At 49.9% G+C, this 27,734-nt stretch overlaps 1 protein-coding gene across 1 annotated transcript; it reads right to left on the bottom strand.

The window, feature by feature from the left end:
• Nucleotides 1-103: 103 nt before the first annotated feature.
• Adap2 (ArfGAP with dual PH domains 2) lies at nt 104-27,734 on the bottom strand. The gene is made up of 11 exons (XM_055620233.1): nt 27,515-27,734; nt 26,722-26,852; nt 24,932-25,023; nt 21,408-21,487; nt 19,700-19,812; nt 15,902-16,048; nt 9,823-9,906; nt 6,181-6,243; nt 4,460-4,537; nt 3,338-3,566; nt 104-2,069 (listed from the first exon to the last, which is right to left on the bottom strand). The coding sequence occupies exons 1-11, from the start codon at nt 27,606-27,608 to the stop codon at nt 2,035-2,037; spliced, it is 1,146 nt and encodes a 381-aa protein (XP_055476208.1). The 5' UTR covers nt 27,609-27,734; the 3' UTR covers nt 104-2,034.

Genomic DNA, 27,734 nt, shown 5'->3' with positions numbered 1-27,734 from the left:
CCCCTGAGTACTTAGAATCTGCCAATGTATGCACCGTGCCCTGCTCCAGGGATATTGCATTCTTGAAGGAAAACCATTGCCTTTGAAGAGTGAAGGCTGGGTGTCTTGTCAACTTTTTTAATATGAAAACTCAGATCCATATAAAATGTTCTTTCACAGATAGGAAAATAAATGTTCATTTACATTTCATCTAGATTCATCAGTGCTGTGCTCTCTGTATATATAGAAATGCACGCATGTGCATTCCATTCACGTACATATAGACACGTACAGATTTTAGTTGAAATTTTTAGTTTAAAAATTGGCTGCAAACATCACTATATCCTACTTCAGTATGTGTCACCTGAGAACAGGAACATCTGTACAGACACATCATGATTGCCACAATTGTGTAATATTGTTAGCTACTGTACATCTAGATTCCAATTTATCCAACACCAGTTATGTCCTTTACAGTGACTCTGTTTTTCAAGACAGGGTTTCTCTGTATATCCTTGGCTGTCCTGGACTCACTTGTAGAACAGGCTGGCCTAAAACTCAGAGATCTGCCTGCCTTTGCCTCCCGAGTACTGAGATTACAGGTGTGCGCCATCATACCTGGTTTGTGACTTTTTAAAGTCATTATATATATGTGTGTGTGTCAGATGCCCTGGAACCGGAGTTACAGACAATTGCAAGCTGCCATGTGCGTGCTGGGAATTGAACTCAGGCCCTCTGGAATAGCAGCCAGTGCCCTAAGCGGTTGAACCATCTAGTCAGCCTTAAGGTTTCTCTGTGTAGCTCTGGCTGTCCTGGAACTCATTTTGTAGACCAGGCTGGCTTTGAACTCACAATGATTCCCCTGTCTCTGCCTCCCAAATGCTGGGATTAAAGACATACACCACTACCACCATCAGCCAGCTTCCCTCAACCCCCTTAAGATCTATTTACTATCTATAGTGTTCTGCCTACATGTACACCAGAAGAGGGCACCAGATCTCATTGGTGGCTCTCATAGTTGTGAGCCACCATGTGGCTGCTGGGGATTGAACACGGGACTTTTGAAAGAGCAGCCATCCATCTCTCCAGAGCCCAGGTTTCTTTTTTAAAATCCAGGTTCAAATCAAGAATCCCATACGTCATTTAGCTGCCATGATTTGGCATTGTTTGGGGGTTTTGTTTGTTGAATGGGGGTCTCATGTAGCCCAGGCTAGCCTTGACCTCTCTATAATAGAAGAGCCTCTGATTTTCCTGTCTCTATTTCCCTAATGTTAAAATTATAGGTATCACCACCCCTGGCTTTGATCTGTGTCTCTTCCTCCTTTCAGTTTTTTTTTTTTGAAAGAAGTTCTCTCTATATAGCTCTGGCTGTCCTGGAACTCCCTACATAGACCAGGCTGCCCTTGAATTCAGAGTGCCTACTTCTGCCACGCTGAGCACATGGGCCTAAAGGCATCTATCACCACACCTGGCCAATTTTATCTTTTATAATATTGACATTTGAAGAGTCCAGGCTAGTTACATAGCAACATGTAAGTAACATAGGAATGTCTGATTATTTCTTCAGTTAGGGTTAAACCTTTCCATTGTTTTCCACTTACACAATGCTGTGGGCACTTTATTGTTGTGTCTCTACCCCCTCTCTGTAGTTTATGTTGTTTGCCTGCTTGCTTGTGCTTGTTTTTTGAGACAAGTCTTGCTATATAACTCAGGCTGGACTTGGACTCCCTGTACCGTCCAGGCTGGCACTGAACTAACTAATGGCACTCTTGCCTCCCAATAAGCATGCATCGCCACGCAGTTGTGAGAAAGCCTTCAGCACTTCCAGGCTTGGAAAGCTGAATTCTTCTCTGCACCAGATCAAGACCGGGAAATGTTTGCTGGAAGGAAACATCCCCGGGAGCCTTAGGATAAACCACACCCGGAATCTTGACAGAGTTCACTGACAGGGGCGGCTGCAGGCCTCGGGGCTTCCTTCTGGACAACCAGGGCAGAGGTGACCGCTCCTCCAGGACCTCACGTGCTCAGTGCTCCGCCAGGATCCTCCTAGGTGGGTCACCTGAGGCCACAGCCAGTCTCTGCTGATGCATCTGCAAGGGAAGGAAGAGGGCTGGCGAAGGTGGCCATGCTAGCTGCGGTCCTGCTGGAGGAGAGGGGCAGCTGAGGGGACGGAAAGGGGAATCCCCAAATTTGGGGACACATTCTGTCTAGAAAATCTCTGGCTGCTTGTCTGGCTTTACTCAGGCTTTCTATTCTCTAACGAAATAATGAATAAGTGTGCAGTGACAGAGGGAGCCATGGCAACACTGGAAGAAAAGAGAACTTTAAATGAGAATAAAACAGAACAGAACAGACTGAAGGAGACAGAGAGGAGACAGGAACGCAGGTTAAAACAGAGAGGAAAGCAGGACCAGAGACTTCGGGATTCAGGCCCACAGAGAACGGAGGGCAGCGGCTGAAGTACTCACCACTTGCCTTCTGTGTCCTTGGCTTTGGGAACTGGACAGTGAAAATGGTTGTGGATTGAAGTTTTTGTTTGTTTTGTTTATGTTTTAGTTTTTGGTTTTTTGAGACAGGGTCTCATTATGTAGCCCCTGGCTGTCCTGGAACTCATTACGTAGAGCAGGCTGACTTTGAACTCAGAGTTCTGCCTGTCTTTGCCTCTCAAGTACTGAGATTAAAGCCACGCCCGGCTGTGACAGCTGTATTTTTACTGGTGAGTCTAGGGAGGCACAAGGGCTTCACCAGAGGCTTTTGGGGACACCTGTTCGTTTTGTACTCTTCCAAATGCAGAACTTTTCCTTTATGCCCTAGAAGCTTGGCCCCGGGACAGATGCTTCCTCCCTAGCTCAGCATATCTCTGCTTTTCGGGCTGTCGACAGATGGGAACAGTCTTCTTGTGACACATCTGGGGTGAAGAGGAGGAACAGGGGAGGGAGACAGACAAAAGGGAGGGCAGAGGAGAGGGAGAAAACTAAAAATAGCCTTCCCTCTGGGAGGGGAGGAATCCAGAGTCCCAGGGGACGCCCGGCAGGTCAAGCTCTGCTAAGGGTACCAAGCCAGCATTTTCTTATGAGAAAAAGGACACGGGTGTGAGGAGTCTGAGCAGCCGGGAGGAGCCAGTCTCTACAGTTCTGCTCGGACCGGACTCCTGAGGATGGCTGCAGAGAGGAAGTTGGTGCAGAGGGGATTTTCTGGCAATAATGTGCAGTGTGTGTGCTTTTCTCTGGCAGGAAGTGAGGGCGACTGAGAAAGCTGAGTCAGGCGCTTCCGGGACCACAAGTGAAGGAGGCCTTTTCTGCCCTCACCCACGAGAACCCCCAACTCCATTCCCAACCGCCCGCCCCCCGCTTCTCACTGAGAAGGTGGAGGGGTGACAAGGGGCTGCACAGGACATCGCGCAGACTCTCCAGCCATTCTCGCTGCTCCTTCTCGCTGGGACAAGTGAAGATGAACTTCCGCTCTGGAGTGACGACAGCGAGGCCAGCCTTCCAGCGGTTCCCTCGGATGCCCTTGGGCAGCTCTTCGCACACTTCATATCCCTGATCCTTGCTCCCCAGGAAAACCTGGCCCTGCTCAAAAGCATCCTGAGAATGGAAGGCACGTGGTCAGCAGAGGCTGCCTTGAGGCAGAAGAGCCCCCGAGGCCCAGCCAGTCCCAAGGTCAAGTTTGGTTTAAAGAGATGTGCATGTCATTGCCAGATGTGACCCCGAATCTGAAACCGTAAAACCTAAAGTACGTTGCACGCAAACCTGTTGAAAATGCTAACATACAGAGACTCCACCAGGCACTGGGAACACAAAGGCTGGTTTTTTACTTTGTTTTGGCCACTAGTGATTGAGTTTAGAGCCTTGAACATGTTAGGCACTGAGCAGAACCTAACACATACACTCTTTAATTTTGAGACAAGGTCTCAGTAAATTACCCAGGTTGGCCTTGAACTTATTCTGAAGCCCAAGGAGGTCTGAATTTGCAATCCAACTGCCTCAGCTTCCCTCGTAGCTGGGATGACAGGCTGGTGCCCACAGGCCCAGCTCAAATGCTTTTACATGTCAGCAACTTTTATACTCATCACGGCCACTTCTGAGCCAGGCATTTATGCTAAGCTCATATTTTGCAGAAGAGAAATGCAGCCTTAGAGAGCTATCAGCACACACAGCCTAGGGCATAGCAGGGCTGAGCCCAGAGCCCAGCCAAACTGGACTGTCCCCAAGCCCACATCCCTCACCACTCCACTCCGGACCTCCTAGTTACAAGGTTGTGCTTACACCTTACTTTAACCACAATTGTCAGCACTAAGGATCCTGACTCAGAGCTGCGTGAGAAGCAGGGGTACAGAGGAGAAGCAAGGGTACAGGCTTTCCTGTCACAGGTTCCCCTGCCCTGGGATTCTGGGAGACGGTCCTTCCATATATTCTGAGATCAGCACCAGCCCATCTGACTGGGAACATGCTCCGGAGGGAGGAGGAATGGCTCTTACCAGGGGGTTCTTATAATACAGCAGCCTCCGCTCCTGCGGATCCAGAGCAAACCACCTTTTCTTGAAGGGTTCTCTCTGCTGCAAAAGAAGGAACCTCTTACCAGACATGACAAAGCTAGGCACATAGGTCAGGGCCAGTTCAGACAAGAGGCCATCACACCAGTCTTCCAGCCTAGCTTCTGCAATCAGACGGGCTAGAGCTTTTCTCTGGGGCCAGTTCCTGGGAATGCACAGCCTCCCCAGAAAATGGCTCTTGTAATGGCAGGGCTGAGACTGGGGTCCAGCCAAACTATGTCTATGGTCCACAGGTCTGAGCCCCTGGTCAGACTCTGGGTCTTATGTTCTGTTTGTTTGTTCATTCATTTGTTTGTTTGGACACAGGGTCTCGCTGTAGTCCCAGCTGGTCTGGAACTCGCAGGGATCCCCCAGCGTCTACCTCTGGAGTGCTGGAATTAAGGGGACACACCACCACCTGCTCAGATTCTGAAGGCTCAGCTCAGCCTCTCCCTGTACCTCCTTCCTCCCTCCCCGCTAGCTTTGCTCTGCACCTCCAGGTCCCGCCTGCAAGTGAAAGGGTACTTCCCTCTTAGGCTGTGCACAAATAAGTCTCAGAAGAAGGAAGCCTGGGAAGTCAGCGGTGGCCCCTGCTCACAAAGCTGAAAGTGCTGGCCTTGGCTCAACTAGGTCAGGGGAGAGAAAGGCCTGAGGCAAAAACCAAGGACTGTGCTTGGCATCTGAGGGAAGGAGGTTGTCATCACCATTTGACTGAGTTTCCAACTCCTGAGCACCCCCCCCCCTTTTTTTTGAGGAAGCGTTTCCTTGTGCAGCCTTGTTCTATAGACCAGGCTGGCCTCAAACTTACAAAGATCTACCTGCCTCTGCCTCCCTGAGTGCTGGGATTAAAGGTGTGTACTACCACCACCACCACGGGGCTCCTGAGGCTTTCTTTCACACTGTCCTCCAACACCTTTCAGGACAACAAACGTCCTGTAACACATTAGAGTTGTATTTTTTTGTTGAACCCCTGACCTTGTGCACACTAGACAAATGCTCTCACTGCACCCCACTTCACTTTACTAAGTTTTCAGTTTGAGATTGGGAGACAGGGCTCACTAAATTGTGCAGGCTGACTGAATTTCTTATGTAGGCCAAGCGAGCTTCGAACTTGCAATCCTCCTGCCTCAGCCTCCTAAGGATCTGGGTCTGTGCAACGATTGACCGGTTTACAGGAAAGCCCAGGCTGTTCCTCGTCCTCCTTACGTTAGTGAGAAGGTGCAGGACCTGGTGAGAGGAGCAGGCTTAGTCACCAGGAGCCAGGCTGGGTGTGAGGAGGAAGGGCACGAGGCCACAGCTTTTTCTTACGCCGTCCTGGTGGACTCTTAGCACAGCGGACTGAAATATCTACTCAGAAGCTGTCTCTCTAGGGGATCCCTTCTCAGCATTGCTCTCCCGGGGTTAGAGTCTAATGGAGAGCGGAGGACAGACACTGGTGGAGCTGACAGGGTGGTCCACGGGAGGAAGAAGCCCCTGCAGCCATGCTGGGTCACACACCAGCCAACTCCCGGTCTCTACTCAGTTCTTTAGTGCGGAAACTCACAAATATTGGTAGTCTTCCTTTCTCTCTCCCTTCAGCCCTCCACCCCACCCCACCCCCAATTTTCTGCTTTATTGGTGGTTAGGATATAGCCATATCAAGTAACCCAGAAAACAGCAGCATGTACCTTTGGGCCAGTCTTCTCCATGAAGCCTTGTTTGAGGTAGTTCCTGGTGATGAGAGGCACGAGCTGAGGGAGAAACAGAGGCTGATGCCCTATTCACACCCAGATCTTAAGGTTCCAGATTGAACCCAAGACAAAGGAGAAGTGCGGAATGGGACAAGATGCGCAGTTGTGGTTTTTAGGTTATATTTGGAGTGTGTACTGGATATAATACAAATATTTCAACAAAGCCAGTCAATGGCCCTGATGTCTACAGAGTTTTACAGCATGGCTCAGTTTCATTCATCCCAGAGTATAGAACAGGCCAGGCTGTCAAGTGACCCACTTGTTGACAGAGGCAGGCAGATCTCAGAGTTTGAGGCCAGCCTGATCTACAGAGTGAGTTCCAGGACAGCCAGGGCCACACAGAGAAACCCTGTCTCAAACAAACGGAAAAGGAGGAGGGAAGAGGAAAAAACAAACATCCCATTTGTCTCTGGGGCCATGGCGGGCTCTGAGTACAGTCCCCAACCACGCTGGCTGATAGATTTTATCAGCCTTACCTTACTCAGAAACCAGGCCAAAAAGAAAAAAAGAAACGAGGCCATGGAGACGTGGGAGAAGACTTTGCTGCAGTCACGTGGCTGATAGCATGAAGAGGTAGGATTCACAGGCCGGCCTCCTGTGTGCCATTACACCACTATGGTACCAAAATGTAAAGATGGCTGACGGAGCCCTTTGACCAGACCCCCCACTGTGCTGAAGCCAGCTGAGACTTGGTCATAGATCCTGACACAGTCCACGAGGAGGAGACAGTGGGGTGGACAAACAGAGAAAACTCTGGCCTAGGTGTTAGGAGACAGAATACTAGCGCCACTTCTGGCCTCCAGCTGCTGTTACTTTGGGAGGCCTTCTGTCTCCGGGGGTCTGCCTCCCCCTGTGCTCTCTGACGGCCCTGACAGCGTGCTTTCCTACTGAGGGAAGCTTCCAGGGATGGACGGTGACTTCCTATGTTTCCTGGAAGAGAGGATACAGGGACTGGACAACTCTATAGAGTGTCAAATGTAAGTCCAGATTCCTAAGGACACAGCAGGGCCCTGGGCTGCAAGGGCAAGGCTGAGGTAGAATCTCAGGAATCCCAACAGGAAGAAAGAGAGGAACACTTCGGCCCAAAGTGAAAATCTATGCTAGACTACTCCATTTCTCCTAAAACAGATTCTACAGGATTTATCCACTGTTTGGAGAAAACAGGCCCCCAAACATTTCATAGTCTGAACTTGAAACATTAGTCTAGTCTAGGCCCAGAAGAAAACAAGAGAAACAAGGGAAGCCACGAAGCCATGTGGCTGGCATTCTCCTTCAGCACTCTCTTCCTGTACTTTAGACACTGGCTCACTCCATTCTTATAACAGCCCGGCAGGTGGCACTGGGTCATGGTGACAGGAGAGATGAGCACACTGGAGCTCTGAGGTAAATGTCATTTTCTGGGCAGCACACTAAGCTTGGACTACAGTTTATGTACACTTTTTTGGGGTTTTAGTTTGTTTTGTTTTTTTGAGACAGGGTTTCTCTGTGTAGCCTGGCTGTCCTGGACTCGCTTTGTAGACCAGGTGACCTCAAATTCACAGAGATCTGCCAGCCTCTGCCTCCCTGAGTGCTGGGATTACAGGTGTGTGCCACCAAGCCCGGTTTATGTGTGCTTTTTTCATTCTCTTACTCCATCCCTGCTTTCCGTCCTCCCTCCACTCTAACATGGTTTTTCTGTGTATCCCAAGCTGGCCTGATTTTGAACTTCACTATGTGGCTCAGGCTGGCCTCAAACTTTCAGCAAATCCTCCTGCCTCAGCCTCCAAAGTTCTCTACTGCTGAGCCACACCCCAGCCCTGTGTGCATTTCAGATGAAAGGATTACAACTCGGCAAAGACTTCCAGCTCCAAATTCTTAAGCCTGAGCACCACACCCAGATATAGGAAAGACAAGAGAGGCAGGCGGGATAGGATGATGGTTGGGGAAGGAGGCAAGGGGGCACTGAGAACAGCGGTCAAAGATGGACTTCCTCCACACAGGTTAGCAAAGGCAGGAAGCCAGGCCAGATTAAATAAGGCCGAGCACCTGCTCTGTGCCCTCCCCTTGTCGCCTCCCCTCTCCTGGGTCAGCAGTCAGCACTTTGGACTCTCCCTGAGGCAGCAGTGACTAGCTCTGGGTGCTGACTAAGCACCCTGACCTCAGCTTTGGGCCCTGACCCCCAGCCTTGCTGGCACCGTGCCTGGGAAACTTCCAAATGAGTACACCACCGGGCCCGAAGTTGACCTTATCCCAGCCGCTCAGCAAAGAGAGTGTGAACTCTGGAAATTGAGGAACATTTAGGTTTTCAATGAGGGTCTAACAAAAGAGACTAAGAAACTCTAGGGTAGCCAGGCACGGTGGTTATATGACTGTAATCCCAGCACTCAGGGCTGTAGAGGCAGGCAGATCTCTGTGAGTTTGAGGTCACCTGGTCTACAAAGTGAGTCCAGGACAGCCAGGCTACACAGAGAAACCCTGTCTCAAAAAAAAAAAAAAAAAAAAGAAAGAAAAAGAAACAAGAAACTGAGCATTGTCACGAGTGGGGACCCAGACAGTCGCATTCTTGGGGCTCGCTGGCCAGCCTACACTAATGGGAGCACCCAGGCCAATGAAGAGAGATTGTCTCAAGAAAAAGGTGGATGGCATCTGAGGAATGACACATGGGGCTGGCTTCTGGCCTCCACATGAATGCACACAGACATGCACCTTCATCGGCACGTACATGTACACACACACGTGTGCTCATACCTTTAACTGCAGCACTCAGGAGGCAGGGGCTGGCAGATCTCTGTGGGTTCCAGGCCAGCCTGGTCTATACGGTGAGTTCTAGGCCCGTCTGGGCTACACAGTGAAACTGCGTCTCAAAAAAAAAAAAAAAAAAAAAAAAAATCACAACACCAAAACAAAACAAAACAAAGCTACATCCTCAATTACGGAAACGTCATAGCTAGAGGGGACCAACCATTATCTTCCTAATACGAAAACACGCTCAGAAAGGCACTGTGAGTTCTGAGGGCCACATAGTGTGTCAGTGACAGAGACCCACAAGGGCCGAGGCCTCCTGGCTTAAAACACCATCCTCTGAACCATGTCCTTCCAGTTTCCCCAGGCAAGCCTGCAGGACACAGATGAGGGTCCCAGATGTCTGAGGACGATCAAAACGAAGTTCTCAGCTTACTGCTCCCACCTCAGGAAGATCCACTTCTGTAGTGAGGAGGATCCCAACAGCTCCGAAAGGACAGAGCACCACAGCACACAGCCAGCGACACAGCAGTGGAAGGGTAAGGGCTCCATTATTCATGTAATGGAGTGAATAATAATCACCAAGCCCAATTGCCTGTTGTAAGTAATTACTATATGGAAAGAGTTATGAGATAAAATGGGTCAAAGTGCTTGGCACACAGCACAGAGGGCTCATTTACATATTTTAGTGGGCAAGATCAGAGAGATGTTCAAAGGCTGAGGCCCTTGACCCTGCAGATAGTTGTCATCCTCCAGTCTCCCGAGGATTTGCCTTCAATAAACCTAGCAGAGCCCGAGTGACACAAGAGAAAAAGGGAAGTGATGGGGACTCAGAAGCCAAGCCCACATTTCGCTCACCTCAGACTCCGGGAGATCAGGAAAGGCCGACTTTAGGTATTGCAGGCGGGCTGCTCGGAGAGCATTGAACCAATCCACTATTTCCTGTCAGGGAAAATTCAAAGTATGCGCAGTGGTGAGACGGGTGGAGCAGGGTCACAGCATACTCACGTGCGGTCAGGAAATATAGACACCCCTCAGTCCCATCTGGGGACATCTGGAGAGGGTGACATCAGAGCCTGGGGGGCTGCCCTGAGCTAGTCACAAGTCACAGACAGGAAGAGCTCCCAGGCACGGAAGAAGACCCCTGTGAGCCGCACAAAAGGGCTTAATCCACTTCCTAAAGTCTACAAGAATCCTCTGGATTCCTGTTAGGAGACTGGTGTGGAGTGGGCCTGAGGCTGCAAACCCTAAGACTCTCAGGTGGGGTTGCGTACGAGGATGCTCCTCCATCAGAGACACTCAGCATGCGGCGTGCACGCAGGCCACAGGTGAATGTCGAGGTGAGGGAGTACATCCTTCATAATCGTGGGTCCCCATCCTCTCACCTGGAGAACCCCATTTCCAAGGCTTCCTCAGCAGCTACCCTTTCCTTTTCTTCACTCTCCCCCTGTGCTTTCATTTTTTTATATATGTAAGTGTGAGTGCCTACATGTATGTGTGTGCCACCAAGTGTGCCTGCAGAGGACAGAGGAGAACCTCGAAGGTCGCCTGTAACTGGAGTTCTAAAGCAGCTGTGAGCCACCACGTGAGTACAAGGAACTGAACCCAGTTTCTCTGCAAGAACAGCAAGTGCTCTTAACTGCTGAGACATCTCCCCAGCTTCCCCCCTCCACCCGGTTTTACAGTCTCTAAGGAAGCCTTCTACAATGGATCTGTAGCTCCAGAGCTTTTTTACTTTTTGTTTGTTTGAGGTACAGTCTTATGTAGTCCAGGCTGGCCTCCTCAAACAGGTAAGTAGCACAGGTTAGCCTTGACCTCTTTTTTTGTTTGTTTGTTTTGCTTTTTTTTTTTTTTTTTTTTTCTGTGTAGCCCTGGCTGTCCTGAAACTTGCTCTGTGTACCAGGCTGGCCTTGAACTCACAGAGACCCACCTGCCTCTGTCTCCCAAGTGCTAGGATTAAAGCCACCACTGCCTGGCTCTAGCCTTGAACTCTTGATCCTCCTGCTTCTTCCTCCCGCATATAAGAATTGTAGCTGTGCACCACCTCAGCTTTTCATTTTATTCTTAATTTTGATACAGGGTCTTGCCATGTAGCTTACACTTGGACCTTGTTGTAATCCTCCTGCCTCTACCTCCCAAGTACTGGAATTATAGGTGTTCATCTTGCCTTTTGTTCATTTGTTCTTTCTGTCTGTTTCTTTCCATCTTCCTTTTTTCTAAGAAACTGTCATTGAAAACTTATGCTGAGGGGCCAGAGAGATGGCTCAGTGGTTAAGAGCACTGTCTGCTCTTCCAGAGGACCTGGTTCAATTCCCAGCACCCACATGGCAGCTCACAACTGCCTTTAACTCCAAGATTTGACACCCTCACACAGACATACATGCAGACAAAACAAAAATGCAAGAAAAATAATTTTTTAAAAGAAAACTTATACTGAGACTGGGCACAGAGGTGTACACCTTCAACTGCAGCTCTCAGCAGGCAGAGGTAGGTGAATCTCTAGGAGTCTGAGGCCAGCCTGATCTACAGAGCGAATTTCAGGACAGCCAGAGCTACATAATGAGACCCTGTCTCAAAAACCATGAAGAAAACTTATACTGAGACAATCAATAACTTGAGCACAGAGCAACGGGATGGAGAAGTGGCTCAGTGGTTAAGAGCCCTGCCTGCTCTTGCCAAGGACTGGGTTTGGTTCCCAGCGCTCACATGGCAGCTCACAACCATCTCCAACTCTAGTTCAGGGGATCCGATGCCCTCTTCTGGCCTCCATAGGTAGTGCATGCACATGATATAGAGCAATGCACAGAGGCAAAACATCTATACACACAGCATAACAAAAGAAAGCACAGAGCGAGATGCTGCTAAGAACAGGATGCAATGCGTAATTTTCTATTGAGGCGCCTCCAAGAGCTCTAAACCCTGAGCCTGCTTTGACCTGAGACGGTCACTGTTCCTTGCATAGGGACCTGTTCTGCTTGCTATTAGGAACCAAGTATTATAATAACTTAAAATGTAACAATCTAAAATCCAGTTCTGCCTCTGTATAGGTCCAGCTGCTGTAGCCAAGGCAGGGTGGGGACCACAGGGGTGTGGGTGGGGTTGAGGAAGAGTTCTAAGAGAAGCAAGGCTTAGGCAGGAAGGAGCAAGTGCCAGAGAATCTATTACAACATCTCAACTAAGCTGTGGAAGGCTGTAGGTCAAAGGCGGGAGGGCGGGAGGGAGGAGCAGCGCAAGATGGTGAGAGCGTGAGAGGGTGAGCTGGAGGAGCAAACTGAAAATCATTTATTTATATACACAAGCATGTAAACCCTAACCCAACAACCCCTGGTGCCTGTGACGTGCCCTAGACTCTACAGTGTAACTCTGCACACCTCACACTCATACCACCTCATGTTCCTCCTCCCTCCTGCCCATCCTCCCTCTGACCCACAACAGTCCATCCACCCCACACATTAGTTGAGATGATGTAATCGATTCTCCGGCCTTTGCTCCCACCCAAGCTTTGCTTCTCTGAGAACTGCCGACCTGACCATCAATCCCACACCCCACAATCCCCACCCTGCCTCAGCTACAGCAGCTGAACCAGTCAGCATCAGGACTGGACTTATCAGATATGCTCTCTTCCCAGGAATTTGGGATGAGGCAAATTTGGCGTGGTGCTGGGCTCTGAGGCACTGCAGTGATTGAGAAAGCCATCTGAGCGTGGTTTCAGCAGAGCGCAACAAGTTCCTTTCTACCCCCCAAGCCAGATACACAGGCGGAGCAAGACTCCTGGGCTCTCCTGTCCTGGTGTCTGTTAAGAGCTTTCCTGGTAGGGTATGTTAGCCCAGGCCTACAACCTCAGCAGGAGGAAGGCTGAGGCTGGAGGATTGCTCCAAGTTCAAGGCCAGCTGAGCTACATAGCAAAACATCACTCCTCCCTAAAAAAGAAAGAAAATTTAAAGATGAAAAACAGAAGTTCTTGGGTCTTAGGCATTAGGTAAATGGGCACACCCCAGGAAAAAAAAAAGGTACCTGGCGTGTACATGGGTTATAGTCACAGCATAAAGAAAAGCAGTGAATGCCCTCAACATTGCTACAACCTGAAGCCAACAGTAACCGCAGCTGCCAATAATGCTGTCATTGCACCCCACGGCTGTGAAATACTTCCACGATGATGGCTCATGGTCACTCAATCCTAAAAGTTCCGGCTGTGGTGGTGTACGCCTTTAATCGGCGCTCAGGTACGCTCAAGGCCAGCCTGGTCTACACATCAAGTTCCAGGCCAGTTAGGGCTACCTAGCAAGAGCCCCTCAAAATAACAACAAAACCTCCACCCCCACAAAACCAATCAACAAGCAAAATAAAAGCCCTGAGAGAGGTGGACCCTGGAGAGCAGTCCTGAGTCACCTCCCCAGTTAGGGGTCCCCTGGAAAGTCCATTCATCTAGCTCCAGATACGTGCTGCTAAGCCTATCTCACCAGCAGGTCCACGCTCACACATAAAATAAAACGAAGAAATCTAATTTCAAAAAAAGTTTTTAGCTAGGCGATGGTGACACACACCTTTGATCTCAGCACATGGGAGGCATAGGCAGGTGAATCTAAGTTTGAGGCCAGCCTACAAAGCAAATTCCAGAATAGCCAGGATTACACAAAGAAACCCTGTCTCAAAAAAACAAAAAGTTGTTAAATGGGTGGAGGGTTGAAGAAGTAGCCACTGTGTGACCCCGAGCAAGTGACCTGCCATTTCCCTGTCCCCTGAATGTGGGAAAAAATATTTTCAGGATTGTCAAGCATTAAGAAATGAAGGATACGGGGCTGGAGAGACGGCTCAGCAGTTAAGAGCCCTGGCTGTTCTTCCAGACAACCTAGGTTCCATTCCTAGCACCCACAAGGCAGCTCACAACTGTCTGTAACTCCAGTTCTAGGGGATCTGACACCCTCACACAGACATACATGCAGTTCTCTTTCTTAGCTGTTTCTGCTGGCTAGGTTCCTTGGAGCCCGTCTAACCCTCCTTTTAGGAGATCTCCGTCTTGTCTCATAACAGCAACCGGGAACAGCAAGGTGGACACAGGAGCAGCCATGTTCTTTCTCAGAGCACCACATTCTCTGGGCTCTGGCATTTATTCTTGCTCCAGAGTCCTCAGTTTTAAACTATCTGCAGCTGGCAAAGAGCTCCTCTCAGAGCCCGCATGAGGCAAATAGTCTGCTGCTGTGCACCATCTGAATCAGCCCCACATCCCACACCTGGAGCAAAACAAAAGCACATTTATATCTAGAACAGGGGTGTTTTGCCTGTGTGTGTGTATGTATCACAACCACGTCTGATGCTTACTGAGGCCAGGATAGGGTGTCGGATTCCCCATAGCTGGAGGTACAGATAGTTGTGAGGTACCATGTGGGTGCTGGGAGTCAAAATTGGGTCCTCTAGAAGAACAGCCAGCACTCTTATCTGCTGAGCCATCTGTCCAGCCCCAAAATGAATAGTCACGGGCCACCCCAGACCTGCTCGGTTAGAAAGTTTAAGAGTCTTGAGTGATTAAGACACACGAAAACATTTGAGAAGCATTATGCTTCTATAATCCCAGCACTTGGCAGGCTGAAACAGGAGGATCATGGGTTTGCGCTCAAATTAGGATATATAGCAAGACCGGAGATCAGCCCAGTGAGGGCGAAGCAGTCAAGCAAATGAGAGTGCCCTAGTTCAGGCCCTCAGCATAGTCGGTGATGGAGGACATTTAACTTAGCCACACATGCTCTGCCTCCCTGAGTGCTGGATTAAAGGCGTGTGCTGCTGCATCTGGCTTTATTCTTCCTCTCTCTCCTTCCTGCTTGTACATCTATGCACCGCATAAGCGTCCTGTGCCCACAGAAGTCAAAGAGGACATTGGACGCCCTGGAACTGAAGCTCTGTTGTGAATCACTTTGTGGGTGCTGGGAACTGAACCCAGGCCCTCTGCAAGAACAGGAAATCCTGCACTAAGCCATTCCTCCACCCCTAAGACTCCTGGTCTTAGGACATAACGATGCTCTTGGTTCTAACAGGTGGAAAGAAAGGCCCTGGCCCAATCTATCCACCTTCCTCCAAAATCAGTCTTTGGCCCTACCCAGACTTTCTTTTTCTTTGTTATTTTTGTCTTGTTTTGGGATTTTGTTTCTCTCTGTGTGTATGTGTGTCTCTATGCAGCTTTGGCTGTCCTGGACTCACTTGTAGATCAGGCTGGCCTCAAACTCAGAGATCTGCCTGGCTTTGTAGACCAAGCTGGCCTTGAACTCACAGCAATCCACCTGTCTCTGCTTTCCTGAGCTGGGGTCAAAGCTATGTGCCACCATGCCTAGCTTTCTTTGTTTTTTGTTCTTTCCTCAGTATGTAGCCCTGGCAGGCCTGGAACTCACTATTTAGAGCAGGCTGGCCTCAAACTTAAAGAGATCCTCCTGACTCTGTCCCCCTGGTGCTGGAGGCTGGTGTGTGCTGGAGGCTGCTGTTTCTGGCTATGGTCCTCTCTGCTAACTTTTCTCTCTCTCTCTCTCTCTCTTTTTTTTTTAAAGATTTATTTATTACTTCTACAACATTCTACCTGCACACCAGATCTTACCATAAATGGTGTGAGCCACCATGTGGTTGCTGAGAATTGAACTGAGAACCTTTGGAAGAACAGCGAGTTCTTAACCTCTGAGCCATCTCTCTGGCCCTAAGTTCTCTCTCCTTGATGACAGATATGCACTGCCCATCAGTATGTTCCCAGTACTTGCTGGGTTCATCTCTTACATCCACTCTGCCTGCCTCAGATCTCTGGCTAAGAGCACAGTGTAGAAGTTGATTAAGGCAAGCAGCAGCAGCAGGTCCTAAGAGGCAGCTGAGTGCATAGTGAAATGTGCACCGGAGATGATGAGCTGAGCCCATCAGCTGGGTGCCATGCTGGAGGCTGCGGAAGTGACTTGAGACATCTCACCTTCCCATTGTCATGATATACAAACAGATTCCTGGTGCGGCCCTCTCTCCTGTAGGTGATCTGCAGCCCATGGGGATGGCCTATCTTCTCTGTCTGGAAGGTGGCATTCAAGTCCTTGATGTTGATGACAGCCTTCGGGGCTTTCGCCTAGAAGAGAGAAAGAGGATCCTCAAGTCAACAGGTGCCTTCTTGCTTTCTAAGAGGAGAGCAATATGTAACCCCCCAGCAATGAATGAGTTCTCCTTGCCCTGCATTCTCCCTGGGCTGGCCTTTGCAGCAGTTTTCAGTTTCCTCACTCTGGTGGGAAGCCAGTTTGCCTCTCTGTGACTGAAACCTGCATCTCTGGTGCTAGAGAGAAGGAGCATCTCTTCTCACATTTGCCAGGCCCAGCCTGAGCTTTACTTTCTTTATATTTATCACACTGTTACTTTTGTCTTTTGTTTTGTTTTGTTTTTACGAGACAGGGTTTTTCTGCGTAGCCTTGGCTGTCCTGGACTTGCTTTGTAGACTACAGTGGCCTCAAACTCACAGCAACCCGCTTGCCTCTGCCTCCCTGAGTGCTGGGATTATAGGCATGCACCTATGTAGCACGGCTTGCTGGGGTTTTTTGTTGTTGTTTTGGTTTTTTTAAGAATTTTATGTACATTGGTGTTTTGCCTGCATATATGTCTGTGTGGAGTTACAGATGGTTCTGAGCTGCTATGTGGGTGCTTGTACTTGAACCTGGGTCCTCTGGAAGAACAATCAGTGCTCTTAACCGCTGAGACATCTCTCCCCCCCTTTTTGTTTGTTTGTTTTGTTTTTTGAGACAGTGTTTCTCTAACTAGCTCTGGCAGTCCTGGAATTCACTCTGTAGACCAGGCTGGCTTCACACTCAGAGCTCCACCTGCCTCTGCCTCCCAAGTGCTGGAATTAAGGGCACCTGCCACCACCACACCTGACTGCCCAGGTTAGTCTTTAACTGTTGGGCTGAAACCCTGTCCTGCCTCCAGGGAAGCTGTAACTCCACTTAGCTTAACTCTTTGCACAACCAAACATTTTATATAAAAATTAGTTACTTTGATGACAGGAAAAAAAAAATTCCACTTTGGGGAAAAATTTTTGTTTAAAAGAAAAGGCCCATATAGAGTGCATTTCTGTAATCTCAACATTCAGAAAAATGAGGCAAGCCAATGGGCTACCCAGCACAATCTCATGTAAAAACAAAACAACCTGTTGTAACCTGATTAAACTCTATAGCCCCTCTGTTGAGACCTACTTTAGCTCTCAGCATAACTGTGGCTCCTCTGTTAACACCTGCTGTAGCCTTTAGCATATCAGAAGCCATTTTGTCTCCAAGTCTCCATTTTGATCATAAAGTAAAATTAAGTTCAAGTTCTTAGGCCAACGTGCCTGAGACCAGGATACAATTCAATAGTTCAATACTTTCTGCTTAGAATAAAACAATAGATGATAAATGCAAGTTCTGTTTGAGTTAAAGATTGAAACATCCTGCTATGTTCCTTACTCCCAGAGAGCTGGAAAGTCCTCCAAGAGCTCCTCTATCCTTAATCCCAGCCAATCAGTTTAAAATGCTTTGTCTAGCTACCTAGATACAACACAATACACTTGGAACAAAATTGATTATGTTTAGCTAGCCAAAATGATGTAATGCTGCCCCCCTCGCTTCCTACAGCTGGTTACCTGGTTATAGTTTTTAGTATGGAAAAAAAAAAAACTGCCTTAGAAACAGACTGGTGGGGGCTGGGGAGATGTCTGAGGTAAAGAGCATTGTCTGCTCTTCCAGAGGTCCTGAGTTCAATTCCCAGCACCCACATGGTGGTTCACAACCATGTGTGATGAGGTCTGGTGCCCTCTTCTGTGTCCTCTTCTGGCCTGCAATCATACATGTATGCAGAAGACTGTATGTATAATTAATAAATAAATCTAAAAAAAAAAAAAAAAAAAAGACCCACATCATAGTCTGGCTCCCAAATCCAAATTATGGCCCTGACTGGTCAGTCTTTGTTCATTGTTCACTAAACTTCCATCAGTCTGAGTCTGGTGCCTGAGTGGTCAGTATGCAGCTCTTCCTGAACCCGGAAACAAACAAACACGAACACAGGCCCCTGCCTCCCCCACTGCCCTCAAAACACAGCATACTGGACCGGCTTGGAACTGAAAATCAAATATCGTTTATCCAGTCAGGGAGGAAACCCTGTCATGGAGACCAAGTCACAGCCACCAGTGGGCCTTGGGCCCTGACTAACCACAGCAGAGCTTTCTCTTCCTGCCTTAAAAACAAAAACAAAACAAAACAAAAAAACCAAAAACGTTGAAAAAGCAACTTGTCAGCCTACAGGGTGGCATGGTGGCACATCCCTGTAGGCACAACCCAGCACTTAGGGAGGCAGAGGCAGGCAGATCTCTGTTGAGATCAAGGCCAGCCTGGTCTACAAGGTGAGTCCAGGACAGGCAAAGCTACACAGAGAAACCCTGTCTCAAAAAAAAAAAAAAAAAAAGCAAGTTGTCAGTCTTTAAATGGTAAGTCTCCATTTCCACTTGGAGGGTTAACACTCTTCTCTCTAAACATTTTTTTTCTTGGGTTGGGGGAAAGGGTTTCTATGTGTAGCCCTGGCTGTCCTGGACTCACTTGGTAGACCAGGCTGGCCTGGAACTCACAGAGATCCTCCTACCTCAGCATCCCAGAGTGCTGGGATTATAGGCATGCTCCACTGAGCCTGGCTGAAATATTTATCTTCTTGTTTTGTTTTTTGTTTTTCAAGTCAGGGTTTCTCTGTGTAGCCCTGGATGTCCTGGACTCTTATTTGTAGACCAGGCTGGCCTCGAACTCACAGAGATTAGCCTAATTCTGCCTTCTGAGTGCTGGGATTAAAGGCAGGCACCATCATGCCCCAGCTACTCCCTAACACTTTTCCCTCAGTCCCAGACACAGCAGCTAGCCCTACCTCTGCCTGCTCCTCTAGGAGAGTGACAGGGTTAGAATGCCTTCAGGCCATGCTGAAGAGCCCTCAGGTGGGCTGCTCCTTCACAGTCACTCTGTTAGCACTTTTCATTTCTTCTGTTCTCTAATCCTAGAATGCCCCAGGCTTGACATGGTAGCTGGCCTCCCTATCCTCACCACTTCCTGTTCTCCCACTGGGCCCCAGATACCCTATCCATAAGGATATAGAATTGTATCCCTTCCTTTAAGCAAGGCTGGCTACATGATTTGTCTTGACCCTGTAGAATACACTTCCTGGCCTGGCCTTTTGGAGGCTTGGAAATTTTGCTTTTTATTTGTTTGGTTGGTTTGGTTTCAATTTATTTTAGTTTATATGTGCGTAAGTGTTTTATCTCCATATAAGTCTGTGCATCACATACATGCCTCATTTGTGCAGAGTTCAGAGGAGGCGCCAAGTCCCTTGGACCTTGAGACCTGGGGGTGGTTGTTAGCCACAGTATGGGTGCTGAGAACCATCCCAGAGTCCTCTGCAAGAGCAACAGGTGCTCTTAACTGCTGAGCCATCTCCCTAGCCCTTGTTTACACAGACAGGGTCTTGCTATCCGGCCCAGGCTGGTCTGGAACTCAGAGATCCTCCAGCTTCTGTGTCCAGGGTGCAGAGGCTAAAGGCATGTTCCACCATGAAGTGGACCAAACTAAGCTCATCTTGAGTGACCAGAGCGCGGTTGCTACTGAACTGGATGGACTGTTGCCAAGGGAAAGTAGGGGAATATCATGCTCACCAGGGCTGAAGTTCCCCATAAGACTAGGCCGTAGTGACAGAGTGAGCCTGAGGAAACCAGGCAACCTCTTACCTCCTCCTTGGTGTAGTACTTCAGAAGGCCTTCTCTCGCCAGAAGGACAAACCTCCTCCTCAGGAACTGTGCATTGTCCCGTCCTCGCTTCCACAGGAACACTTCTCGGTTTCCTTAACCACCAAGGCAAGAAGTGAACCATGAGGTCAACATAAGCGAGCTAATGGGAGGCCCAAGGCCCTTAGGGCAGACGAGCTAGTACCTACCACTCACATATAGCCAACCTAACTGGGCTCATTCAGGTGCAGGACACAGGGTCCTGTCTGGGGCCAACTTGATGTAAGTTCAGCCTTCACCCACTATGCAAACCTTACTTCCTTGGCTCTCCTGAGAAGACAGGTGGGGCAGGCTGAGGAAAGAGGTGTGTGATGAGTTCGATGCCAGTCTTGGCTACATAGCAAGACTGTGTCACAGAAAAGAAAGGAAAAGGTGTTGGAGAGATGGTTCAGCAGTTAAAGGCACTTGCTGTTTTTGCAAAAAACCCAAGTTCAGTTTTCAACACACACACACACACACACACACACACACACACACACACACACACATACACACACACACAGTGGTTCACAACCATCCATAAGTCCAGTCCCAGAGGCTCAGACACTCTCTTCTGAGCTCCGAGGACGCCAGGACTATATGTGATACACACACATATATTCGGGCCAAACAATCATACCCGTAAATATAAAGTTAAGATATTTATTTAAGTTTTTTAAAAAGGAAGGACAGAGAGAGGAGGGGAGGAGAGAAGAAAAGATCTTACAACCAAGCATTGCTAACTGGACTGACTCTGAAAGAGATCCTGGGCTGGGAGGTGTCTTAGCTGGTAGAGTCTCTCACAGCATCTAAGAAGCTTTGGATTTAACCCCCAGAACTGCATAAAGTCAGTTGTGGCGGCACGTGTCCATAATACTAACATTCAGGAGGTAGAGACAGGAAGATCGGGGGTTTGAGGTCATCCTTGGCTATACAGTGGGTTCAAGGCCAGCCTGGGACACATGAGATCTTGCCTCAAAAGAGTGAAGGCTGTGCGTGTGGTGGCGCATACCTTTGATCCCAGCACTTGGGAGGCAGAGACAGATGGATCTCCGTGAGTCTAGGGCCAGCCTGGGATACATTAGGAGCTTCAGGCAAGTCAGGGCTATATAGTGAGACTCTGACTAAAAATATGCAATTATACATTATATATATTATATATTCCTAGCCAACTTCGACACTGACATCAACCTGATACAAGTTTAAGGGTTTAAGAGTGACCTCAAGACATCTACTAGTTGAGAAATAATTTGCACTCCTGGAAGCTGAGCTCCTTCAAGACCTTTGTCCTCTCTGGTCAGTGCCAGCCTGAGAATTCAAGTCAGTGGAGTGAAAACTGCCCTGGTCCAGGGCTGCCAGTGATGCTGTACCCTGCATGAGTGTGGAAAGAAAGGCTGAAATACAGCGCATGCTCCTACCAAGCCTACCTCCCCCCTCTCGTTAGAACATAGACCTCAAAACATTAAGATGGTAACTTCCGGGCTGCAGACATGGCTCAGTGGCTGAGAGCACTGGCTGTTCTTCCAGGGGACCCAGGTTCAAAGCCCAGCTCCCACATGGCTCACAACTATCACAATTCCAGTCCCAGGGAATCTAATACCTGGCCCTGGCCTCTGGTGCACTGCATACATACGGTGCTCATACATATATGTGTACAAAGCAGTAAGTTTACCTGGGGGAAAGACAGCTTTCTCTTCAGCTATAAACTCCTGTCTCTCATACTTAGCTCGAATCCATTGTTCCTTTAAGACCCTAAAAAGAGAAGAGGTCAGTTGTGTCTACTTCAGTGTCTTCCCACAGTGCCCTTCCCAGACCCTGCAGCGGGAGGGTAGGGACGGTCCAGCAGTTGCTGTCTTAGAACACCCAGAGGTTCTCCTCCTCGGGGTGTTAACGCCGCGGGTGCTGGAGGACTGGTTCTCTGTAGTGGGGGTGGGGTGGCCGGTGCTTTATGGAACGTGCAGCTGTACCTCCGGCTTCTGCCTCCTGGATGCCAGTAGCTTCTTCTCTCCAGATGACACAGCAAGGGCATTTGTGGGTTGAGAAGCAATGGTGAAGATAAACTCCCTGGACTCTTAACCTGCGCCCTTCCCCCTCCAACTCCCTGCTCTTGAACTTGAGTCAAAACCATCCTGGACCTGCTGATGGACTCTGGACCACCACACACTGCAGAGAGTGGACTGGCTGAACTTTGTTTTATTTATTTATCTTGAGAGGAGCTCCAGGGCGGCCCAGGCTGACCCAGAGGTGTCCAAAGTAACTGAGAATGACTTTGAACTCACGATCTTCCTGCTTCTACCCCTCAGGCGCTAGGATTACAGATGTGTGCCACCATATCCAGTTTTAGGCAGCACTGGGGATCCAACCCAGGTCTTTAAGCATGTTGAGTAAGCACTCTATAAACTGTGCTACACTGCCAGACCAAATTACTGAACATCTCTAAGTTTGGGAAATCAGCCAGAAATATACCCAGCCCTCCCTAGTGCTGTTGAGGTAGGCTGTTGTATATAAAGAACCCAGCACCATACTCAACACATAGTAGGGTTTTTTTTTTAATGCCGTGTCCTACTATGAAGGCTGGCAATGAACTCACAGAGAACTACCTGTTCCTGCCTCCCAGATAGTTAGATGAAGGCGTGCCTCCCAGCACCGGGCTCACAGGAGGTCCTTAATGCTAACATCAACCAAACGTTATCCTTGGCTGCAGCTGAGAACAAACTTATTTCCATTGTTTGTTCCTTGTCTCTTCCAGGTACATGTTCCAAAGGTTAGCTGACTGAATGCCCTGGGAACAGCAGTGACCTTGAGCTGTGCATCTGGCCCAAACAAGTCACCTGGAGCTCTGGGTTGCCCTGGGCTGTGTGGATCAAGGGGACCAAAAGTTAGAAGGCATCTCTGTGCATGCTGGGCAGTACAGCATAAACCTGAGAGTGGATTTGCTGCCAGCTGCAGGTAGAAGCCTGGTTGAGAGGAAGATGGATGGACAAGAGCCAGGAGAGCATGAAAGATATGGTCTGCTGGCTGGTGTGGCCCTTCCGTCTCCCCTTCTCCTTTTCCTTGGTCATGTTTGAGCTCCTGGTATTATGACCCTCCTCTTCCTCTTCCCTTTTGCTTCCTCTTTAAAAAAAAAAAAAACATTTAGGCTGGTCATGGTGGCACATGCCTTTAATCCTAGAACTGGGGAGGCTGAGGCAAGCAGATCTCTGAGTTCAAGGCCAGCCTGGTCTGTAGAGCTAGTTCTAGGACAACAGACCTACACAGAGGAACCCTGCCTTAAAATAAATAAATATTTAAAGCACATGTATTTATTTATTTATTTTGTGTGCATATGTACGTGTGTCACTGCTCTTGATCCACAGTGCATGTGTGGGAACCAGTTCTCTCTTCCCTTCATGCAGATCTCAGGAATGTAGCTCGGGTTCTCAAGCTTAATGGCGGGTGCCTTTACCCACTGGGCCACCCTGCAGGCCTTCGCTGTGACTGTTTTGTCACGGGGTCTTACCATAGTGCAGTCCAGGCTCATCTCAAACTCAAGCCACTCGGGCCCCAGTCTCCCTAGGATTACAGGGGCGCACTATCATACCTGGTTTGGCATTGTCTTTCTTGAGCGTGGCTTCACCTCTGCCCTTCCTGGTGGCTGAGCTTCAGAACCCACATAATCTTTTGGTGCCTGAGCCAGCTTAAGTTGGAGTTCTGTCCCTTACAATCAAGGGTTCTTTTTGACCTTTAGTATGCATCCCCAGTACCTTCCCAAGGCATAGCCTTGCCCACGGGACAGTGAGAACAGCACCTGGCCCAACACGGAGATGGGAACCTTGGGCCATAGGATCAGCACCAGGGGAGAGGCTAGAGACTGGAGACTGCGGGGAATGCATTAGTTTTAGAACTGGAGGAAAGTAGGCACCAGCCCTCAGTCAACGGGGATCCAAACGCAAAGATATCTGTAGGAGTCATGAGAAACAATGCTGGAGCGGGGCTGGGGAGAATGCCCATGAAGGAGATGCTGTCCAGGGCCTCTGGAGTAAAGGCTGAGTGGTGGCCTGGGGCTAGATGGGCTAGCCTCTTTCAAGGGGTGTCCGACATGAGGGTCACCTCAGAGGGCTGAGAGACCAGGTCTCACTGTAAAGCCGACACTAAGAAATGCATGAAGCCAGCCATAGTGGTGCACGCCTGTAATCCCAGGACTCCGGGAGGCGGAGGCAGCCGGATCTCTGTGAGTTCCAGGCCAGCCTGGTTTACAAAGCAAGTCCAGGACAGCCAAGGCTACACAGAGAAACCCTGTCTCCAAAAAACAAAAAAGCATCAAAACTACCATTCTGGGTGACACAGGAGACACACAAATGGTATCATTTGATCTATCTACATCATGTTGTAAGGCATGTTCTTGTCTATGTTTCTGAAGAGGGACTTGGGCTACATGCAGAGGGACATCCAAAGGCCTGGGTGGCTTGGCTACCTTCTTATAGGTAGAGTCGGGAGGAGGGGAAACCTGAAGCCCTCCGCATTTAAAGACGTCTTTTGCTCCCACTCCATGTACATCAGTAGTTCTTGGGTTACCTAGCTGCAAAAGCACAGATCCACCAGCCACAGTTACATATTTGTGCAAGGCCTGAAAGCATCACGCCAAGACTTAGTGGCTCAAATACAACTTTCCAGCCATGCTTGCATGAGATATCCCTTTTCCTGAGTACACCAGACCCTGTCCTGTGAGTCCTGAGTGAGGCCGAGTCCCTGGGAAAGAGGCCTAGGTTCAGGGAGTCAGACCTGCAGAGGTTTTGGGTCATTAGGTTCTCACCTTTACAACCTCCCCCCTCCTTCAGGTTCTGTCTCTGAATTTAGGGTAACAGGTCTCCTTGCAGGGTTGGCACACTCAGGAGGCTCCACAAATATCAATGGCTTTTGTTTCGTTTGAGGCAGAGTCTCAAGTAGCCCGTGTTGACTTCCAACTCAGTGTGTAGCTGAGGCTGACCTTGAATTCCTAACTGTACCCTCCTCATTCCCATCCCAAGCACTGGAATTACAGGCTTCTGCCACCACAGCTGGTTTAAACCAGGAATCCTGCGCACCTCAGTGGTCATGCCAAACCTGTCCCTGAAAGCATCTAGCCAGGTCCCAGGAGAACTCAGCTCAGACAAAGGTGCCAGGGGCAGGGAAGGGCTGGGAGACCCCTCCCCAGATTATATGGAATCACTCACTTACAGGCAATCGTTGGCCTGAGGGACATAGTAGAACGCTGGGACCCTGGCTTCAAATTTGGCTTTCACACTGAGGTTCCCGTTGTGGGTCATGAACTGTAAGACAAGAGTACATTGGCATAATTGTAGAACTTGAAAACGAAATGGAAATGAAACTATGGTCTACCCAGAAACCCAGAAGACCGTGGTTGCTGGGCGTGGTGCTGCACACAGGCTTTTAATCCCAGCAGAGGCAGGCCGCTCTCTGTGAGGATGGCCAGGGCTATGTAGAGAAACCCTGACTCAATAAAATAAATGAATAAATAAATAAATAGTCTGTGTTTTTTGCTTGCCCCAAGGCAGGGTAAGGAGAAATCACCTCTGAGGAGGCTTCTCACCAGGCATGGAAAGCCTGGTTTGCCATATCTTATATAGTCCTTTACAGTCCTCACACAATAGCTTTCTGCATCCTCTCAACCATTTTAACACTACCCTTCTGTATGTAGAGAGGAAGTTAGGTGGCTTGTCAAGGCAACACAGCTAGTTAACACTGAACCCAGTTCTGCCGGACCACGAAGATCTCACTCCTTCCGTAGAGTGCCAAGCTCCCTTACAGACCTTAAAGTCTGCAGGACACTGGGGTGTCTGAAGAACGAGAATGGCTGCTAGCCCCATAGAATACCCCCTGTCACCTGAAACTCAGAGTGGGCATCCTGTCCAGTGACATGCTAAGGTGCCAGAGGGCTGTGGCATAGGGGAAAGGGCAGAAATGGTGAACGGTCCCTGGGGATCCTGGAGATAAGACTGCCTTCGAGCCCCAGCACGGCCTGAGTGACTCTGGGAATCTCACCTGTCCTGGTGAAGACATTAATGGGAGAGTTAGAAGGAAAAACAAAAACAAAAACAAAAAACCTGTTTGGGCTGGTTGGCAGAGTGCCTGCCTTTCCCATCAAAGAATGTAAGCCTTGAGAGGACAGCCTCTTTGTCTTGTCAGCGGGCTCTTCCCACCAAGAACACAGGAGGCTTACAGTTACATCTGTGGCGACTGAGCAGTGAAAAGCCCAGCTCAGCTCCTGCCGCAGAATGGAACTGCTCAAGGATGATACCCCCTTCCCCAGAGGCCCTTGAACCTTTTGGTTCACCGATGCGCCCTTGTCCTGCCTGCTCTTTTAAGGTTTTTTGGCCAAAAATGGCTTCACCACCTAGGCTGAGGGCTCCTGCACACTAACTGGGCAGGAAAGCAGAGTGGGCTAAGAAGGTGGAAAGGAACGTAGGCTATGAGGGTGTTTCTCTTCCTCAGTTTCTGGCTGCTACCAGCGATGACAGCAACTGTTCATTCACTTTGTGCCAGGGCTGAGCCTGCGTTATTCTCACAGCAGCCAGTGAGAGGCTGGTGCGTGCCCACAGCATGGGCGTGGAAACAGAATCCACAGCTGAGATTAAGGAACTAGCCCAGGGGCAGTTGTAAAGAGCGGTTACTGCCCTCACAGAAGACCTGGGTTCAATCTGCAGCCGCTCACAACTGCTTGTTACTCAAATTCCAGGGGGTCAGATGCCTTCCTCTGACTTCTATGGGTTCCTGCGCATTTGTGGCATATGCCCATACATACAGTCAGGTACATACACATCTTCTCTCTCTCTCTCTCTCTCTCTCTCTCTCTCTCTCTCTCTCTCTCCCTCTCTCTCTCTCTCTCTCTCTCTCCTTGTCAGAGGAGCGAGTGATTAGCTTGGATTCCTCCCCGGAGGAACACGAGGAGGAGCACCTGCGTCCCGACCCGCGCCCAATTCCGAGACTGCACATGCTCGCCGCTCTACCTCCACCATGCTGTCGTCCCAGAAGTCCAGTCTCACGGATTTAACTTTGCTGATGTCCGGGAAGTTGCGGTGGACCCCGGAGCAATGGAGGCAGATGAAGATCCCCAGCTTGTACGAGGCCCAGTCAGGATCTGTGGGGTGGAAGGGCGGGATCTCCGCTGAGCCGGACCAGGGCTAGACTAGGGTGCAGGGACAGGCCGGGCCGGACAGCAGGATTCTGGGTCGGAGGCCAGCTCTGCCCATGGCAGCCATCGTTTCTCTGGTGGTCCCCAACCTTGCACTACTGAGTTGACGGCACGAACTGTGCTTAGCCCTCCCCGTGGCTCGGAGACAACCCAGGAGACCTCAGAAGGGGGAACCGAGAAGAGCGGGCGCCTGAGGGACCTGCTCGGGGGCTGGAGCCAGCCTCATTAGCATCCTCAGGGTCAACGCGCGGCAGCGAGGGTCGCGGTGGCCCAGGAGGCACCGAAGGTGAGGACCTCGGGGTCCGAGGGCGCAGGAAGGGCCCGGGGTCGGAGACGCTGTCCAGAGCCGGGTCCCGGGTGGGAGGGTGAGAGGGACCCAGGACACGGACCGCATCTGGTGCGGAGCGAGGACGAAGGTCCTGCAGGGCTTCGGAAGCAGGGAGACGGAAGACCGTCGGGGCCGCCAGAATCTCTCCAGCCAGAGTGACTGGGATCCCGCGTGAGCGGTGAGTCTGGGTCGCGCGCTGACGGGCTGCTGGGGAAGGGGCCGGCGGGCCCGGGGCCCGGGCCGTGCCTGGCTGCACCTGCCCCGCACGCTGCGCCCTTACCCGCAGCCCCGCAGTCGGCGCACCGCGCGTTGCCGGTGCCCGCAGCCTGAAGCAGCTCCAGCAGTCTCTTCTTGTTGCGCTCGCGGTCGCCCATGGCCGGCCCAGAGGTCTTGCCGGGGCTCAGCCCCGTCACCTCCGCGCTTCCCGCTCCTGGACGCCCATGGTTCTGCGCTAGCCTGGCCGCGGGAGAAGGATTCAGATCCCCGAGCCGCTAGGCCAG

This window comes from Psammomys obesus, unplaced genomic scaffold (genome assembly GCF_907164565.1).
Source record: "Psammomys obesus unplaced genomic scaffold, mPsaObe1.curated_primary_1811, whole genome shotgun sequence".
NCBI lineage: Eukaryota > Metazoa > Chordata > Mammalia > Rodentia > Muridae > Psammomys > Psammomys obesus.
This window is presented reverse-complemented; position numbering and strand designations above follow the sequence as displayed.